Below are 20,520 nucleotides of genomic sequence, written 5' to 3'. Positions count from 1 at the left end.
GGGAGGGGAGCAGATGGCAAATAGTAGAGAGGAGGAGAGATGTGAGTTAGCCCCTGAAGCCACGAGCTTTGCTTTCCTTCTTTTCTTTTTCAACATTTTTATCAGTGACCAGATGAAGGTGTGGGAAGAATCTAAAGTTACTATGCACAGAGCACTCAATATGCCAGACATGATGTGTGATATCGTTTGGCTGTGTCCCCACCCAAATCTCATCTTGAATTGTAGCTCCCATAATCCCTATGTATCATGAGAGAGACCAGTGGGAGGCAACTGAATCATGGGGGTGAGTTTTTCCTGTACTGTTCTCATGATAGTGACTAAGTCTTACAAGATCTGATGGCTTTATAAAGGGCAGTTCCCTTGCACATGCTCTCTTGCCTGCTGCCATGTAAGACGTGCCTTTGCTCCTCCTTTGCCTGCTGCCATGATTGTGAGGCCTCCCCAGACATGTGGAACTATGAGTCTATTAAACCTCTTTTTTTTTTTTTCTTTTTTTGGAGATGGAGTCTCACTCTGTTGTCCAGGCTGCAGTGCAGTGGTGTGATCTTGGCTCACTGCAACTTCCACCACTCAGGTTCAAGTGATTCTCCTGCCTCAGCCTTCCGAGGAACTGGGACTGCAGGTGCCCACCACCACACAGGGCAAATTTTTGTATTTTTAGTAGAGACGGGGTTTCACCATGTTGGCCAGGCTGGTCTCGAACTCCTGACCTCAAGTGATCCACCTGCCTCAGCCTCCCAAAGTGTTGGGATTACAGGCATGAGCCACTGTGCCTGTCCTTAAACCCATTTTTCTTTATAAATTACCCGGTCTCAGGTATTTCTTCATAGCCATATGAAAATGGACTAATACAATGTGCTTATAGCACTCATCCCTAGAGCCTCATTTAATCTTCACAAACCCTGGTGAAACAGCTCTTATTAGCCCCGTTTGGTAGATAAGACTCAGGTGAAGAGGTAAGACACTGGCCCATGGTCCCTCCTCCCCTCTGAAGTTTTCCCTGGTCATAGTGATTTTTATTTGTTTAACACTCATAGGCTTGTTTTTTCTCTCCTTTCTTTTTGTCTATTGAAATTAATGCTTGTGTGGTCTCAAAATCTCTCTAATACTTGTCAGAAACTGCTTTTTGAAGTCTTTTTATTCTTTTTGCTCCTGACTCTCCTCTGGAACAGGATTAATGTTTAGACTTCCCTCTCCATTCCATAAACATTTAATTAGCAATTAGAAGGCAACATATAAGTGGGTAGTATAGTGTAAAGATGTATATAAAATGGAGAAATAAACAATAATGGAAAGAGTGCTGTGTGAAGAAGAGTAACTGCATCTCTTTTTGATACCACTACTGAAACAACGTATTAAGATTAAAAAAACAAAAATTGGCTGAGACCACAGTTCCCGCAGCCTGAAAAGCCAGCAGAGCCCCCTACCTAGTAATGAGCTCCTCTGCAGCCTGGGAGCACAGCTGCATCTGCGACACCTCTTCTGTTGCCAAGTCAATGGCATGATGGATGTACAAATGGGTTCGGAGAACTGGTTTACCAGAATCACACTTCTGCTTATCTTCCCAAGATTTCAGAGTGCTCTCAAAGGCCTATTTAAAATCAATATTGTAATGAATTGTTAGTTTAGAACTCAGAGGTCCATGTAAATGTGTACTTTAATAAAACTACAATTGCTTTTTCTCTAATGACTCCTCAAATAAATCACAAGTATAAAAAAGACATTTCAAAGTTTTCCAATGTACTGCAACACATGAAAAGTAGTGCAGTCAATGATCATGAATACATCATTTAAAAGTTAAAAAAGAGATTTAGGTCAAGGCGGGACAATCACTTGAGGCCAGCCTAGGCAACATAGTGAGACCTCATCTCTACAAAAAAGATTTTTTTTTTTAAATTAGCTGGGCTGAGGTAGGAGGATTGCTTGAGCCCAGGAGTTTAAGGTTGCAGTGAGCTATGATCGCAGCACTGTAGTCCAGCATGTGCAATGAAGCAGGACTGTTTCAAAACAAAAACAAAAAAACAAAAACAAAAATATTTCATGCTTCAATCTTTACTATTGCTTCAATTTATTCTTTAATCTTTACTATTTTATATATATTAGATGGGCAAATATTAGCAGTCTTCTTTGATAAAGATAGACCTTAATTAAAAATACATTCTGCGAAAGGAAAAATAAGAGACAGTAAAAAAAAAAAAAAATCAGTGATTGCCAGGAGTAAGCGTGAGGGAGGGAGGGATGAATAAGTAGACCACAAGGAATTTTTAGGGTAGTGAAATAATTTTGTATGATACTGCAATGGTGGATACAAGCGATTATAACTTTGTCCAAACCCACAGATGTACAACTCAAAGAGTAATGGACACACTATGGTCTTTAATTAATAATAATCAATCAGTATTGACCCAACAGTTGTAACAAATGTGCCACACTAATGCAAGATGTTAACAGGGGAATTTATATGTGTAGGGAAGAAGGGGGAGGAGGAAGTATATAGGAACATAATTCAAATTCTCTTTACTTTCTGCCCAATTTTTCTGTAAATCTAAAATGGCTCTAAAAAATAAACTCCTACTGAAATAAATAAATAAATATTTGTTCATATTTCAAACCACCATGACCTAAAAGTCAGATTTAAGAGACAATTTAAATGTTTTCATTTTCTATTTTTTCATAACAATTTCAGATTCTTTAAAAACCTGACAATATTCTAGAAGAATGTTTTTGTTACATACTCTGTCCCTTGTTAGCATTTGTGCTCTGTTTTTGTGCACAATTTTGATAATCCCTGGAGGCTGAACCCACGCTTCACCATCCACTTGCACTGGGACTCCTTCGTCACCAAATATAGTGATTTTCACTGTACGGCACTGAAATAAAACAAATTATTTTAGAGTACAAATCGTCTGGAGAAAATGACACTCAGTCTTTATGAAGGCTTGAGTATTAGACTATTCTACAGAATAGAATATTATGCTTTATCACTTATAAATGACATGGTAAAAACTGATATGACAACAAAGTCGGAATATTATAGATGAATATCCAGTGTAGGAGTCATTTAGAATAGATTCCCTCAACCCTCCTTAGCCCAAGAAGTGCAGTCAGGTTTGACGAGAGAAACCAACCTGGGCTATTCGATGATGCTGCAGTTTAATGACCCTTGAAACTGCCATTTGCATGCTATCAAATATTGCTACAACTTCCAGGATCTTGTCATCAAAGGATGGTGCAGCAAATATCTGAAAGGAAAAACTACATTACACTTCTACTGAATGTTTAGGTGAAGAGCACATCAAGCAATGTAAACTGCAATATATATCTACATATATTTAATATATTTAATAGTTTAATATATTTAATAATATATTTAAGTAAATATTAGGAAATAATAATCAAAGAAAAACAATCTCTGAAGATGACTTCAAATAAACATAACTTTAAAAAGGTTTTCAAACATACATGGATATACTACTCATACCGCTCATTAAACTACTCTTTGGACCAGTTAACTAATATGTTTCTAAATAATTCATCTTGGAATAAAACATGTTAAATACATGTTCATACATAATTCAAACGTGTTAATAAGATGATACATGTAAGTTTTGGAAATCTAGAAAAAACTAGAAAGGTGATATAGTGTCATAGAAAGGTGATATAGTTTCATAAGGTTAAAGCTAATGAAGATGCAAATTATGATCCAGTTTACTTGATATGTTCTAAGGGAAATCTTTCAAGGTTTTACAAGCAATATACATATGTGCTTTATATTTTAATACAAAACTTTTGAGGGAACTTGAGAGTATGCAAATAGAAACCTCAGAGGATAAAAATTATGCAGACTTATTTTGTCTTTACATTAGATGCATTTTCACAAAATTAATTTACTCTAAAATTTTATATGTAGGCTGTATTACCTTATCATTTTTACTCTCTTACTATATCATAAATAATATGCATCTGAAACAATTTTCAGTATAAAGTAGTATGCTAATTAAAACTTTCACTGAAAATATCAGGACACAAAGTTGCTAACATTGATGATTTCTTATAATTTTGTTATACTGCCTGAATTTAAATCCTGTCTCTGCTGTTACTAACTGGAAACTTTGTCTTAGATTCTTCTGTGGTAAAAATCAAATAAGCAATGTGGGTATTAAATAATGAATGTGAAGCTCTTAGAACATTGTCGGACTACCTAGCAGGTGTTCAAGGAATCTTGGCTTTATTTATCTTAATCTCACTGATTTCTCCCCTTCAAAATACTTAATAGTGACAAGCAGACAAAAGATGTATTTATACTCGAATAGGGCTGGAATATATTTATGTCATGAAAATTACAAATACTTTCCAACTGATCTTATACTTTAATCCCTACCTGTCCATTTAAGATCTTTGAGAAAAACAGATCAGTAGGAACCATTATATCATTATACCATAAACTCAAATCAATGGATGTGACTCTTCAAATAAAGACTGTGATAACACTTCTCATTTTTACTGATATATATATATATATATATACACTTTAATAATTATGCCCTCTCTTTCATTCTTTTCACAACAATTACATTTGTAAGGTTGTGTTTTCTTCTTTTTTTAATATAGAAAAGTATGAAAAGAAAAACAAAAATAGCCCTAAACCCAACTGCCCAAATGAGCCCTCTTGATATTTCTGAAAATAAAAAATATATACACACACAAGTTTAGAAAATTAAAAGTACTGAGGCTGGATGCAGTGGCTCACCCCTGTAATCCTAGCACTTTGGGAGGCCGAGGTGGGTGGATCACCTGAGGTCAGGAGTTCGAGACCACCCTGGCCAACATGGTGAAACCCCGTCTCTACTAAAAATGCAAAAATTAGCCAGGCGTGGTGGTGTGTGCCTGTAGTCCCGCTACCCAGGAGGCTGAGGCAGGGGAACTGCTTGAACCTGGAAGGCAGAGGTTGCAGTGAGCGGAGATTGCGCCATTGTACTCCAGTCTGAGCGACAGAGTAAGACTCTGTCTCAAAAAAGAAAGGAAGAAAAGAAGAAAGCAAGAAAGCAAGCAAGAAAGCAAGCAAGCAAGCAAGCAAGAAGGAAAGAAAGAAGGAAGGAAAGAAAGAAGGAAAGAAGGGAAGAAGGAAAGAAGGAAAGAAAGAAAGGAAAGAAAGAAAGAAAGAAAGAAAGAAAGAAAGAGAAAATTAAAAGTACCAAAAGGTATTGTGGTAGGCAGAATAATGCCCCCTCTCTGCCCCCTAAAATGTCCATGTCCAAACCCGTGAATCTGTTATCTTACATAGCAAAAGGAACTTTGCAGATGTGATTAAATAAAGGGCCTTGAGATGGGGATGATCCTGGGTGATCTAGGTGGGCCCAATGTAATCACAGTGGTCATTAAAAGTGGAAGAGGGAGCAGCAGAGATCACAGAGATGCCATGTGAGAAGGATTCAACCTGCCTTTGCTGGCTTTGAAGATGGACAGGAATGTGGGCAGCCTCTAGACACTCCAAAGACAGGGAAATAGAGTCTCCCTTAGAGCCTCTGGAAGGCAACAGCCCAGATAACACCTCGATTTTAGCCCAGTAAGACTGTGCCAGTCTCCCATCATATACAACTGTAAGATGATAAGTGTGTTTGAGGTGGCTAAATTTGTGTTAACTTGTTATAGCAGCGATAGAAAATAGATGCAGGTATAAAATTAAAAAGTAAAATCTTATCTTCCTTATCTCATAAATCTACTTTCCAAAAGCAGATCCATTATTTAATGTTCATCCAGAAAATTGTGACATACATCCCAAGATACGGATATCTGTATCTTCAACATGAGAAAAGTTAGAGTACATCCACAAGAGACTGTCACAATAAAATCTTTTTTTTTTTTTTTTTTGAGACAGAGTCTTGCTCTGTCGCCCAGGCTGGAGTGCAGTGGCGCTATCTCGGCTCACTGCAAGCTCCACCTCCCGGGTTCACGCCATTCTCCTGCCTCAGCCTCCCTAAAACCTTAAATAAATCTACTCCATGCCTCACTTTCCCAGTGCAAAATATTTAACACGAAATTAAATTACTATTCAATAGCACATTTCAAAAAGCAAATTATTCCAGTGATATAGTTATTTTTGAGGAAACAAACTATTTACTCCCATTACTTACGTCATCCTCTTTAGTTCCACCCCAAAAGTTAGTGCCTCCAGCATAGCTGGGAATGTTCAACACGGCTATGCCTTGCAAGCTGGGAAGAGGAATATACTGCCCATCGCACTGTAAGGTAAAAAAAAAAAAAAGTAGAGATTAGATAAAAAGAGCAGAACCACTAGTTTGGAAGGTACTAAAACACTAAAGATGAAGGACAATGGAGCAGAATGTGTTTTTTTTTTTTTTTTTTTTTTTTTTTTTTTTTTTTTTTTTTTTTTTTTTGGTAATGTCATGCCCCCCCCCCCCCCCCCCTCCCTGGCTAGCAGAATTTTGTAATGTCTGCTCTCTACATGTTACAGAATCATTCATCTTATTTTTTTTAATTAAAAAAAAATTTGAAGCGGCCGGGCGCGGTGGCTCACGCTTGTAATCCCAGCACTTTGGGAGGCCAAGGCGGGCGGATCACGAGGTCAGGAGATCGAGACCACGGTGAAACCCCGTCTCTACTAAAAAAAATACAAAAAAATTAGCCGGGCGTGGTGACGGGCGCCTGTAGTCCCAGCTACTCGGAGAGGCTGAGGCAGGAGAATAGCGTGAACCTGGGAGACGGAGCTTGCAGTGAGCCGAGATTGCGCCACTGCACTCCAGCCTGGGCGACAGAGCGAGACTCCGTCTCAAAAAAAAAAAAAAAAAATTGAAGTATAAATAACTATAGCAGAAGTTATTACAAAAAACTGATTTTTTAAAAAATGTTTTACCTCTTTCCCCCAAAACCAGGGAGTCCTTTTCTCGAGTCATTTTCAGGCCTCTTATGTACTTTCACCTGCATTGTAGTCCTCTATGTACTTATTTTAAGCATCTTTTTGAAAGCAGGCTGGGTAAGAGCAAGTGGATCCTAACCATCTCACTTAGCCCCTCTCACAGTCCCTGGTACATTGCTGGGGCTCTACAACCACCTGGGGACTGGTGAAACTCAAAGCTGAGTACTTCAAGTAGTCAGAACCAAAGTCAAGCAAAAATATATGCATCTCAGAAAGCTCCTTGTAGTCCTTACTTTCTCATTAAGCACTTAAATGAAAAGTAAATTACCATGTAAATGGAAAAAAAGGATATGGCTGGTGAAGGGATGTGAATAAATTCTTACTGAGTAGAAGCAGAACTATTGCATTCTCTCATAAATGTTATTTCTTAATTAATTTCAATTAATGCTGTTTATTCTATTAACTCTTAAATAAAGCCTAATTGGCTATTAAGGAAACAATCAGTTATGAAACTAATTTTTTAAAAATTACTCAAGAAAAATGATCATAATTATGTTACATACATTTTATGATCATACTTATTATTTTAATTAACATTTAAACCAAATCACCTAACACTTTTCTAAGTGAACATTTAAATCCAATGGAAATGTTTAAGCCTTCATTTTAAAAGAGAAGAGCTTGCAGATGTCACACCTAAAATGGATACTATATTTTCATTAAATAATTCTTATATTAAAAATAATTAACATAGCTTCTTAAAAATTACATTTTAATGCCCAATAAAAATGATTTCCAACAGAAAGAAATAAACTGTATTTCTGAGACTATGAGAGAATAATTTGTTCTAGGGTAGAAACCAAGGTGAGGGAAAGAGTTTCTGTAATGGGAAATCTCATTAAAAAGAGTATTAAGTCCTACTGGTCTAGGATGGTTGGAGTTTAGCGAAGATGGAAGGATAAGGTCTCAATGTCAAGAGTACCAATATTTTCTTTAATGTCTATTCAGTAGTGAGGTTCTGATTCTCCAAGTTAGCTCCCTAAACTGGTGAAAATCCAGGGCAGAGACCAGCAAACACTTGGAAATTGTTACAGCTGGTCCAAGACGAACCCGTTAGGGACTTCTCTGCTCTGTGAATCTGAGAACGGGGAAGAATAAGAGTTTAATGAGGATGCATAGGAAGTTAATCTCATCCCCAAGTACTGCAAAAAATGTTCACCATCAGAATCACACAGAAGCTTGTGTTTGCTAATTCAGCTAAAGTCAGTTCTTGGGAAGACCTCAGGGTTATTGGCTGATTGGAATGGTGTAACGGATGAAGGCCAGGATTGGCTGATTTACCTTCACGGGCATGTTTCACAATTCCTTTTTTTCTTTTTCATGAAAACACAGTGTTAACCATTAGCAGGTTTAGCTTTTCACATTCAAAGGTCCATGCACCTGGGGGTCTGTCTGGCACATAATTGGCGCTCAATGTATATTTGTTCAATGAATAAATATGAAATACTTAACAGAATAATAAACTTTTTCTCAACCCAATACATTAAACAGATTCTTTATGTGCTTTAGAAAAAGCTGCTTTAAATCATATGACTAACAAAGGAAATGGGGAAAAATACTATCTCTGTAAATATAAAAGAAATATTTTTAAAAGATTTTCCAAATGGATGCACTTTATTTGCAAACATGGTATGGAAGACGATGAAGATTTTCAGAAAGAAGTCCCATGGTGGTGCTGAAGTGAACATATATATATTAAGCAACACACCTAAATCTAAATGCTTAATGTCCATTTCATAGAGTCTCATAGGAAAAATACGAGGAATACAGATTCAACAAATTAACAAATTCACATGATTTAAAAGTTTCTCATATCCAGGAAAAACTTCAGGAGTGTTAAATTTTTAAAAAATATTTCCAGTAGCCCCATATATCCTTTATTTATTCTTTTTGAGAGATGTGGTCTTGCTGTGTCGCCCAGGATAGAATGTAGTGGTGCCATCACAGCTTACTGCAGTCTTGAACTCCTGGGCTCAAGCGAACCTCCTGCCTCAGGCTTCCAAGTAGCTGGGATTATAGGTGCATACCACCAGAGCTGGCTCCCTAGCCATCCCATGTTTCTATTTGTGGTTCATGATGTTGCAAAATGCTACAAAACTGCAGCTATATATATTTTTCTCATTAGTGTCTGTTTTCTCTGCTCCTTTCACCAGACAATCTGATATGGGGGGAAGATGATGGAGCTGGATTGAATTCTGTCACTTAGTATTTAGGTAAGTCCCTTAAGCTTTCAGAGCTTCACTTTGCTCATCTGTAAAATGGGCTAACAATTCTTAGCACACAGTGAGGCCAATGAGATAAGGTAAAGAAAAGCACCTAGAACACATGTGGGAAGTCAGTAAATTTCCTTCTTCAGTTATAATTACAAATTGTCTTACGGAAAAAACACTGGATTTGAAATGTTGGCTCTTCCAATTATCAGCTGTTTGAACTTAAGCAATGCCTTTACTCTTCAGAACTGAATAATAATACCTACCTCATGAGTTGTTAAGAATTAAAGGCGGTATGTAGAAGGCATACAGTAAACTTCATTCAAAATGATTTAAAAAGTAGTTACAACTAGTTATTACTGAAATGAATTAAACAAATACAGAAATTACTATTAATATAATAAACTAAATTTATTTTTTTAAAAAATGATACAGATTATGGGAAGATTTGAAATAACTAAAAGTGTGAATTAAACAACTATTTGTTCTCAATCACATATTTCATTAGAGCCTACAGAAGAAGACTGTTTTTTAAAGTTATTTGTTTTTCTTCATGTATCTTAGTACTTACAGGACTTGAAACAATATCTAATTATTATTTCAGTTAATAAATAGAACAGGCTGCTTAACCCATGTAAATTAGGTATATTATGGGCAAAAAAGTCATCCTTCTTACAAAAAAATGTTTGAAATTTTAATACAATTCTTCCATTTACATGTGAAAGGTGTTTCTATTCTAAAAGTAGCAAAATATGGTACTGTGATGTTATTTTACATTTCTGGAATTCCCATCATTGTAAAAAGGATTCTAAATCTCACTGCAAGTTTCTGAAAGTTGAGTATATATCAGAATCACTGATAATGTGGCTTGGGAAACAAAGTTTGTATTTGTACAGTTCTTTTCTATTTGCACTGTGATTTACAGTACCTTAGGGTCATTTATATATGATTTGCACAAAATCATTATTTTATCAGTTTCGTATATAGGGAAACCAAGGTCAAAGTCTTTGTTCTGCACAAATTTAAAGTTAGGACATGAAGCAGCCTCGTTCCATACCAACAACATAACAGGGGAGGGAAAACTTATCTGAGGAAAAAGGTAAGAGTAAAAAGCAAAAAGGAGGGCCACTGGTGAAGGCATCTCTCTGGAAAGAGCCTCCCAAGGTGTGGGACTCTCTTTTCCACCTTTATTCCGAGTGAACCATCATCAGATAAATGAATTTTTAGACAACAGGCCTTCCATCGTCCTTAGAAGTAGAATGTATCTTTTTGGTTTACTTTATTATTATTATTTTTTGTTAATGATGGCAAAGAATGCTCTACTTTTTCTACTTTATTTTTATGTATATTAACATGTTTTCATTTATCTTGTTTTACTCATTTTATTTTCCTTTTTTATCATTTAACCTATATATCTATATCAAGTGTTCTTAACTTAAGGTTCAGAAACCAGGAGTCCATGGATAGATTCAGGTGATTTGTTAACTTCATGGTAAAAATCTGTATCTTATGTTCACTATACTCTGAAGTTTAGCATTGCCCTCAATTATAAATGTAGGGAAAAAAAAGGCATTAGTAACACCTGTGATTTCATCATCAATAGAAATGAGACTTTTTTATATTACATTATAGATGTTTCAGATATCTGGTATATAAGTTCATCATTATGTTGAAGTTATGGTATTTATTAGACATGCCATTAGATTTTTATTTGATATGGTAATGATGATACACAAATATTATTCTTTAGCAACATAAAAATATGTTGTAATTTATTTTAATCTTATTGGTAAGTCTTCGTTTGTAAGTCCGTATTTCATAAAATGCATTTGTAAACAATATTCTGAGAAGGGGTCTTTATTTTCACCAGAATGCCAAAGGTGTCTACAACTCAAAAAAGACTAAGAACCTTTTTAAAAGGAGAGTACAAAGCAGCTGTGTAAATAAGACATCTTGTTCAAAATTTGGAACACCAGTAGAAGAGGTTACTAATCCTATTTCTGAAGAGCTGAGGCTCTTCCAGGAACTAAGACCATCTAGCCATTCAGATCCAGCTAGTTTTTCAACCCTTAAAGACAGCTGGCTATGCTTGATCACAGCACTTAATAAATTATGCTAAAGTGATCACTTACCCATCCATTTCCCCCTCAAAACAGGACCAGTACTGAGCTAAACACTGGAGATAACAAAAGACAAAAACAACTTCCTAGGTGTCCTTGGGTGTGGCCAAACTGGGCGCGGTGGCGCAGACCAGTAATCCCAGCACTTTGGAAGGCCGAGGCGGGCCGACTATGAGGTCAAGAGATGGAAACCATCCTGGCCAACATGGTGAAACCCCATCTACACTGAAAATACAAAAAGTAGCTAGGCGTGGTGTCGCGCACCTATAGTTCCAGCTACTTGGAAGGGTGAGGAAGGAGAATCGTCTGAACTCAGGAGGCGGAGGTTGCAGTGAGCCAAGATCGCACCACTACACTGCAGCATGGTTGACAGCGCGAGACTCCATCTCGAAAAAAATAAATAAATAAATAAATAAAAAGAGTGTGGCCAACCGGGGTATATGAAGAAGAAAAGGAATGATTACATGATTAGGAGAGCACCTAAGCTGACCTGGGCATGGGGTGTCAAGGATAGCATTTACAAAATGTGAACCTTCCTGATTTTGTACCTTTTTATCCAGTAAGTCTATCTTAATTTTATAAGCAATAATAAATCAAACCAGCTGATCATACAGTTGTATGTTCAGAGTGAAAAGTATAATAGGCTCATCTTTACAAGGAAATACAGTTGTTAAAGAATGAGCTAGACATCTCTTTAGTCCACATTCCAGTGTTTGGATAATACCCCAAATAATAATGCTCTGTTTATTTTGTTGAGCTGTAGGCTTAAGATTTTATAATTTCCTGTATGTATGATATGCTTTAATTAAAAATATGTAGTTATAAAAAGAAACAAGATAGGAAAGACATGCCCATCAGCATAAACAGCGAGTCCTGGATCAAAGGTAAAATAAAATAAAATTCACAGAAATTAATAGTCTTTTCACAGCTATTTCCTCAGCCTTGTTGTTTCTGTTGTTGGAAGAAATAAAATAACATTTTCTGTCCTTAATTTCCTACTTAAATAAGTAAAAAACAGTAAAACATTTAAATGCTCAAAATCTCTTTTAATTTTACTTGTCATTAGAAATAATTGGAGCAAAAAATAAATGTATATTTAAATTAAAAGATTCTATTTACTTCAAATGTTATTTTCAGGGATTTGCAAAACTTTCGTTATTACAGAATTGGGTCAGAATTTGGAAGCTTAAGTGAGAAAATCTATTAAAAACCGTCTCCTATAAATACGCTCCCTTGGCTCCACTTTTACATGGGGCACCACAACTCCGTAGTAGCCCCAATTTCAGGAGCTAATGATGATGATAATTAAGTGTGTCATTCATATCCTGCGTATATACTTCCTTTAGTACAAAGTTGATGATCACATTCATTTTTCCCCTTCAATATTTATTTAATTGCTAATCAAAACGCATTTAGGTCAAATTAGCTCCAAAATGATACTTTTTTAAGTAAGATAATATGAAATATCTGTAAGATGAACTTACCTCAAGTTGAACCCTTTGTTCTAAATTCTTGTACGATCTCTGTAATAACTCCCGGGTTCCAAGGACTCCATACCACATCAAGTTTTTAGTTCGGCTCCTGAAAATAAATATTGGCAGGCAATTTCAGGAAATTTTATTTATTTACTCCTTAAAGGCAGAGCAAGCAAAAGAGATAATAAATGAAGAAAAAGTTGCCTTTATGTAATAGCATTATTATACTTTTACTAAAATTACCTGCATTTTTCAGGGTGCTCCTCTCTTTTATTATTAAATTCTAATGAAATTTTTGCATCTAATCCAATCCCAAAGTAATTGTTCATGACACATTTTTCTGAATATCCATCTCTATGATCATAGAGAAAAGTACATCAAAGTCAATTTCAGATTCATTACAACAATTACAATTTGTACACAAGATAGTACTTAAAACCATTTAAGCTTCCATTTCTTATAGCAGATTGTAAAACTTAGCACTAATCACTTCCTATTCCTATGCCATGTGTACAAACACAGGACATGTGTACAATTTCTGGTACATGTGACGTAAAGGGATGGTGAGCAAGGCAAAACAGACATAGTTATGGTGTGATTTTCTCTAACTATAACAAAATCTTAGTTCTATTTCTACATAAGTTCCTCACTACACAGGAAAATGCAGGTGATTATGGGAAGGCCTTACAGTCAGGTACCAATTCTCTCTCTTTTTTATCATTGGAAAGTCTCCTCCACTTCTACACTTAACAATGGACAAATATTTATTGAGCAAAAAAGTACTAGATCCAATCCATTCTTCCAGGTGTTTTGGAACATTTAAAATATGGTACTGTCCTTGAGGAATGTCATTACAGAAATGATATAACAAAAGCAAAATTTAAAAAGGAAGTAAAAGAAAGTACATCTTGAACTGCCAAAAAATTGTAGGAGTCTTAAGAAGGGAAGAGATCAGTGTGGGCCAAAAGATTCCCAAAATAAGTAAACCTAGAAGCTGACGTGGAAAGATGACAGATCTGGCAAGACTGAAAAGAAAGGAGGTAAAGGGAATAGCATCAGTTCTATTTATTGGTGCCTTCCTTTGCCAGAGGGTTGCTCTCAGAGAGAACAGGCTGGAAAAGGACCTACCTCAGGGACAGATTATGGAGACCACTGAATTTTAAAGGACTCAATGTGCTTGGCATTATCAACTTTTGTAATTTTCTGATCATCTTTTTTTTATATGGGACCATATTTATTGTAATTCATTTAAAATGTTACAGTTCATGTTGAAAAAAACAAGAAAAACCCAAACAAAATATTTGCAAAAGCATTTTCTTACACGGAATCTGGATCTGGGTCAATAAACGGCGTGGCACCAAAAGGATCAATGTTTGCCAGTAACATTTTGTTGATAATCGAACTCCCAGCAATTGAGGCAGCCAGTCCTGCTCTTAAACCTGGACAGAAAAACAAACACATATGGGATCGCATGTTAAGAAAAAACAGAGAAAGAACCAGTCCATCCATGCCTAACATCAAATATCTTACTTTTAAAAGTGAGGTTTTCAGTGCCTACTCTTCTCATTAATGAAAATTAAGAACAGTGACATTTGTGAGTACAAGGCTTTTGACATTTCCAAGGATCTATATGTTATCATCAAGAATTAAGGAGAGGAGGACCTAAATAGGAATGGCTTTGTGACACTTTCTCATTTACCATCCCAATAATTCTATAACAAATATATTTTACTTCCTTTGTTATAGCAAAGATGGTATTAAGTCTGTGAGGAATCTACAATAAAGGCAGAATTACCCAAAATCTCATGGAGTTGTCACTTCCATATTCTCAAATCATAGATAATGATACTTAATTTAAAATATTAAGAGATGTATTAAGGTGAAAACTCAGTGTTAGTTTTAAGAATAAGTAGTAAAGTATTAAATGTAGGTATCTGTGAATTTTAGAAGAATATAGTATTAAATATAAAAAATGAACCCTCTTACTTCAAATTTATTTCAACATGCTTTCCACTAGTTTTCTAACTGTTACAGTATTCAAAGCTAATGAATTTTATGATCTACTCAACCCAATATGAAAGCTAGAAGCAGTAAAGTCTGGAGAGGAGACAAACTAATAGGAACCTACAAGAACAAGGGAAACACGAGGAAATTAGAAAAACAAGTTCTTTCTTTTTATTTTACTTTTTTTTAAAGATGCGTCTCACTCTGTCACCTAGGCTGGAGTGCAATGGTGTGATCACAGCTCACTGCAGCCTCGATCTCCCAGGGTTCAAGCGATCCTCCCACCTCAGTCTCCCAAGTAGCTGGGACTACAGGCATGTGCCACCATGGCCAGCAATTCCTTTCTTTAGCAAACATTCCTTTCCTCAGCACTATGCTCTTCTTAGGGAATTATTATTATTCATTATTTTAATGTTTAGGCAATTATCAAATACAATGAATATTGTTATTTCATTTAATGTCATAGTTTTGAATATACTGTGGCATACTTCTTTATGCCCATTTCCTTTATGTGTAAACAAGCAAATGAATGAAGAAAACAATAAATTTAGTAAGCGTAAAGAACAGTTTGGAGAGGTGAGAGCCACACTCCAGCTGCCCTAGAGGGAAGTGTTAATATTTTCTTTCTTTCATTTTTTTTTTTTCTTTTTGTTGAGATAGAGTCTCACTCTGTTGCCCAGGCTGGAGTATAGTAGCATGATCTCAGATCACTGCAACCTCTGCCTCCCGGGTTCAAGGGATTCTCCTGCCTCAGTCTCCCAAGTAGCTGGGATTAAAGGGGTGAGCCAGCATGCCTGGCTAATTTTTGTATTTTTAGTAGAGACGGGGTTTCACCATGTTAGCTAGGTCTCAAACTCCTGACCTCAGGTGATCTGCCTGCCTCAGCCTCCCAAAATGCTGGGATTACAGCTGTGAGCCACCATGCCCAGCCAAGTGTTAATATTATCTAAGATGTTTTAGGGTTAGCCACATTCCTTTCAGCTTTATTCCAGAGGGGTTATCCCAAGGTTCCCAGTTGGAATAGGAACACAGCATCTAAACCTGAAGGCCTTTCCAGAACCAGTTTGTTCCAGATTGATCTTTCTTTTTTCTTTTAATATTTCTATTCTGATACAACTGATATATTATAAAATTAACCCTTTTAAAGTTTTTAGATAATTCAGTTGTTTGTAATATATACACAAAGTTGTGCAACCATCACTATTAATTCTAAAACCTTTTCGTTACCCTGCAAAGTAACGGTGTACCCACTAGCTGTCATTTTCCATTCCATTGATCACCTCACCTCCAGTTCCTTGGGAACCACTGTCTACTTTCTGTCTCTATGGGTTATGACTATTCTGTGCATTTCATACAAATGCAGTCATATTACATTTGGCTTTTATGTTCATTTTCCATAGTGTTTCTATATAGCATGTATCAGTGCTTCATTCTTTTTAATGGATAGATAATATTCCATTGTATGAATATATCACTTTTGTTTATCCATTCAACTGATGGATGTTTGGGTTGCTTCCACTTTGGGGCTATTGGGAATGCTGCTATAAATAGTCATGCACAAGTTTTTGTGTACACATGTATTTTCAGTTCTCTTGGGTGTATACCCGGTAGCAAAATTGCTGGGTCACATGTAAACTCTGTTTAACTTTTTGGGGAACTGTGAAACTATTCTTAAAACGGCTGCACCATTTTACATTCCTACCACCAATGCATGAATATTAACACTTCCCTCTAGGGCAGCTGGAGTGTGGCTCTCACCTCTCCAAACTGTTCTTTACGCTTACTAAATTTATTGTTTTCTTCATTCATTTGCTTGTTTACACATAAAGGAAATGGGCATAAAGAAGTATGCCACAGTATATTCAAAACTATGACATCTTCACATCTTTGCCAATATTTGTTATCATCTCTCTATTTTGATCACAGTCATCCTAGTGGCATAAAGGGGCACCTCATTATGGTTTTAATTTGCATTCCCCTGGTGACTAATGATGTTGAGCATCCTTTCATGTATTTATTGGCTATTTGTGTATTTCTTTGGGAAAATGTCTATTTAGATTCCTTTCTCATTTTAAAAGTGAGATATTTACCTTTTTATTGTTGAATTTTAAGAGTTCTTTATATGTTCTGGATACTAGTCCTTTATCAGATATATTATTTGTAAGTTCTTAAATTGTCATTTCACTTTCTCAATAGTGTCCTTTGAATCACAAAACTATTAATTTTGGTAAAGTCCAATTTATTTGTCTTTTGTGCCTTGTGCTTGTCATATCTAAGAAATCATTGCCTAATCCAAAATTATGAATAATTTACATCAATGTTGTCTAAAAATGACTACAGAGAGACTTATGGCTTAAAACCAAAAGGATTCAGCAGAATGCTGACTAAAAAACACCAAAAGGAAAGCTTAAGAAGTAGTAAAACATTATAAGTTCAGACTTACATTGGGAACTTAGTAAATGCAGATTCCTGGACTCCACTCCAGAACTACCAAATCATAATTTCTCAGGGCAGGGCCCAGAAACATATGTTTGTTTGTTTGTTTGTTTGTTTTCTGAGATGGAGTCTCACTCTGTCTCCCAGGCTGGAGTGCAGTGGCGCGATCTCAGCTTACTGCACCCTCCGCCTCCCGAGTTCAAGCAATTCTCGGGCCTCAGCCTCCTGAGTAGCTAAGATTACAGGGGTGCGCCACTACACCTGGCTATTTTTTTGTATTTTTAGTAGAGACAGGGTTTCACCGTGTTGGCCAGGCTTGTCTCGAACTCCTGACCTTGTGATCTGCCCATCTTGGCCTCCCAAAGTGCTGGGATTACAGGTGTGAGCCACTGCGCCTGGCCAAAACATGTGTTTTAATACTTTCTAGGCAACTGTTATACAGGGAAGAATCTAAGGGCCTGGATTCTGACTGAAAGTATAACAAGAACATTCTACTAAAAGAACATTTATCTTCAAGAACACATTTCCACAGTAATGGAAATACTTATACCTTTTCACGGAAATACTGAAAAATACACGATGTTTCAGAATCTGTACTACCTGGGCAGATTATTCTGGTATTGAGCACAGGGAGGTTTTCTTTGCTTGCTGCCACAGCTGGACCAGGGACAGAATCAGTTTGGGAATGGCCATAACTTGTCCGGGCGTCTGGAGACCAAGGTGCAGTTTTAACTGTTGGCAAAAAGTCCAGATTAAAAAGAGATAATGATAAAGCTATAAAAATAAGCACGTTCCTATAAATTTAAAACATAAAATAATGTTTAAATCAATCAGTAGAAATGAAAATATTATGCATAGTTATTGTTTACATTTTCTGGAGACTTACATGGAGGGAATCAGAAGTCTTGATTCCTCATCTCAAGTCGACGAATATCAGTAGAAAATAGATGTCTACCATAATTAAAGGTCACTAATACTCATAATTTGAATATGATCAATGCACAAAGATAAGTGAAACTTTTGAAATCTGATTATTTTTGAAAATGAAACATATGTGTTATAATGCACACTACCCATGTAATCCTTGTCTCATAAATATCAAGTGAATGATCAAATTTAATTAATGTAATTCCCAGAGCAAACATGTGAAACATGATTTAACATTGTCTTCAATAAATGGAGGAGGCCAGGTGTGGTGGCTCATGCCTGTAATCCCAGAGCTTTGGGAGGCTGAGGCAGGAGGATCACTTGAGGTCAGGAATTGAAGACCAGACTGGGCAACATAGCGAGACCCTGTCTCTATAAAAATGTTAGCCAGGCATGGTGGCATGCACCTGTAGTCCCTGCTACTTGGGAGGCTGAGGCTGGAGGATGACATGAGCCCAGGAGTTTGAGGTTGCAGTGAGCTATGATCACATCACTGTATTCTAGCCTGGGTGACAGAGTAAGACTCTGTCTCATACATAAACAAATAAATGGAAGAAAAATAGCATCTATCTTCAAGTGAAATGAACATATTTTTCTTGTACTTCTCAATTATTTATTCAAAATGATGATTTGCCCAAACAGTCCTATCATATTCTTGTAACAGCTCAATACATTTAAAAAATTATTCTAAGACATAATTACTCTCAAAGTAAACAACAAAAAGAAAGATTTAACTCTAAACTGAGGCAAGTTAATGCAGAGCAAATGGTACCTTTAACCAATTTAGGAGTTACTGGTAGGTATTTTTAAGAAACGGTAATTCTCAAACTCAATTTTAAAATACTCTAAAACTTAATTATCTTCACTCTCCCTAAAACTAATTACAAGCTAACTATATTAATTTTACACTCTATTGTCTCATTCAAAAACAGTCCCATTACACTAAAGTAACAGAACAGCTACTCCTTTTTTAAATAGATAGGACTCCTGGGCTAATTTCTCATAAAAACAACTTTTTGATGTTCAACTCTGACAAAAAGCAGAGAGTGTACTAATGACTAAGACTGATGTTCCGTTACAAGTAACTAAATTAATGTTATCTGGTTCTTCTTAAAAAAATCATCTCATCAATCATATTAATATACTGTATTTCTCACATCTCAGACATATGAATTATTACATGATGATACAATAAATGTGCCTCAAAAAGTAGTATTTCATATACTTCTGCTTCCACTATTGGCACTGATTTCCAACAAGTTAGATTACTAGCCAAAATAAAGACCAAATACTGTACCATTAAAGACCTCTAAATCTCTGTCTATTTCAATACCAACATTTACAACACTATATTTGTATTTTTTAGTTTCCTTTACAGGCCACAGTGGAAGTGTCAAGTTTAAGAGTCTGGTAAGGTGGGATGATAGCCGGTTGGAAAACCATTAAATAAGCTTTGACAAACCAATCCTCCTAACAGCCATCATCTTAGGAGGAATTATCAGTGTATAGTAAGGAAGCCATTGTCACCTCTGCTTTAATCAACACTTTCTAATAGATGAAAACATCTAAGGCCTGCTTATCAAATTCACAGATGAAATAAACTTAAGATGACAGAATCTAGCTTCAAAAGAGCTTCACAGGATGAAATAATAGATCTGAATAAAAAAGATAAAAGTTCATTGGGATGAGTGTAAACTACTATAATTAGGTTTTAAAAAAGAGAAGTCTTGGGTAGTCTTTGTAACATCAAAAATCTCCTTAATGAGTAGTGTATGGGTACCAATGTGATAATACACCACAGAAAATATCTGAAGAATTTTGTTTAAAATGGTGCACCACATTTTAAGATAAACATTGACCAAATGGGTGCAACCAGGAAAACAAAAGGTTTAAAATCATCAAGTTAAAAACTGGTAGAGAAACTTTAGGGCAGATCATCTGGAAAAGAAGATCTAAGGTGAGAGAAGGTCTGATGCCACCAAAGCCGTTTTCGGTATCATTTAAGGGCTGCCACACGAAGAACAAGAAGAAAGAAGGAAGAAGGAAGAAGAAGAAGAAGAAGGAAGAAGGAAGAAGAAGAAGAGGAAGAAGAAGAAGAAGAAGAAGAAGAAGAAGAAGAAGAAGAAGAAGAAGAAGAAGAAGAAGAAGAAGAAGAAGAAGAAGAAGAAGAAGGAAAAGAAGAAGAAGAAGAAGAGGAAAAGGAAGGGGAAAAAGAAGGAGGAGGAAGGAAGAAGAGAAAGAGGAGGAGAAATAGCTCCAGAGGCAGAGTCCTCTTTGATATAGTGAAATGTATATGAAATTGCTCCTTAAACTAACCATAAACACTACATAAAGGCCAGTAGTTGTTACTGTCAAACTATCATTCATAAAACCTAATGATTACTGTAATCATGGGTAGAAATTTAGGGGAG

General features: G+C 36.0%; 1 protein-coding gene across 5 annotated transcripts in view; it reads right to left on the bottom strand.

Annotated features, from left to right (window-relative positions):
• Nucleotides 1-20,520, bottom strand: part of DGKH (diacylglycerol kinase eta) — a 200,917-nt gene that overhangs the window by 30,679 nt on the left and 149,718 nt on the right. For 4 of the 5 annotated variants that reach the window (XM_030813330.1, XM_030813333.1, XM_030813331.1 and 1 more), the window contains 8 exons: nt 17,783-17,914; nt 14,064-14,181; nt 12,986-13,096; nt 12,752-12,848; nt 6,135-6,242; nt 3,129-3,242; nt 2,736-2,870; nt 1,428-1,591 (listed from right to left, as the gene is read on the bottom strand). In XM_030813330.1, coding sequence (XP_030669190.1) covers nt 1,428-1,591; nt 2,736-2,870; nt 3,129-3,242; nt 6,135-6,242; nt 12,752-12,848; nt 12,986-13,096; nt 14,064-14,181; nt 17,783-17,914 — 979 coding nt within the window. The remainder of the gene's footprint in view (nt 1-1,427; nt 1,592-2,735; nt 2,871-3,128; nt 3,243-6,134; nt 6,243-12,751; nt 12,849-12,985; nt 13,097-14,063; nt 14,182-17,782; nt 17,915-20,520) is intronic. The other variant, XM_030813332.1, reaches the window with a different exon arrangement.

Source organism: Nomascus leucogenys, chromosome 5 (assembly GCF_006542625.1).
Source record: "Nomascus leucogenys isolate Asia chromosome 5, Asia_NLE_v1, whole genome shotgun sequence".
In the NCBI taxonomy this organism is placed as follows: Eukaryota; Metazoa; Chordata; class Mammalia; order Primates; family Hylobatidae; genus Nomascus; species Nomascus leucogenys.
The sequence above is the reverse complement of the archived record's forward strand: the minus strand, read 5'-3'. Positions and strand labels throughout refer to the sequence as shown.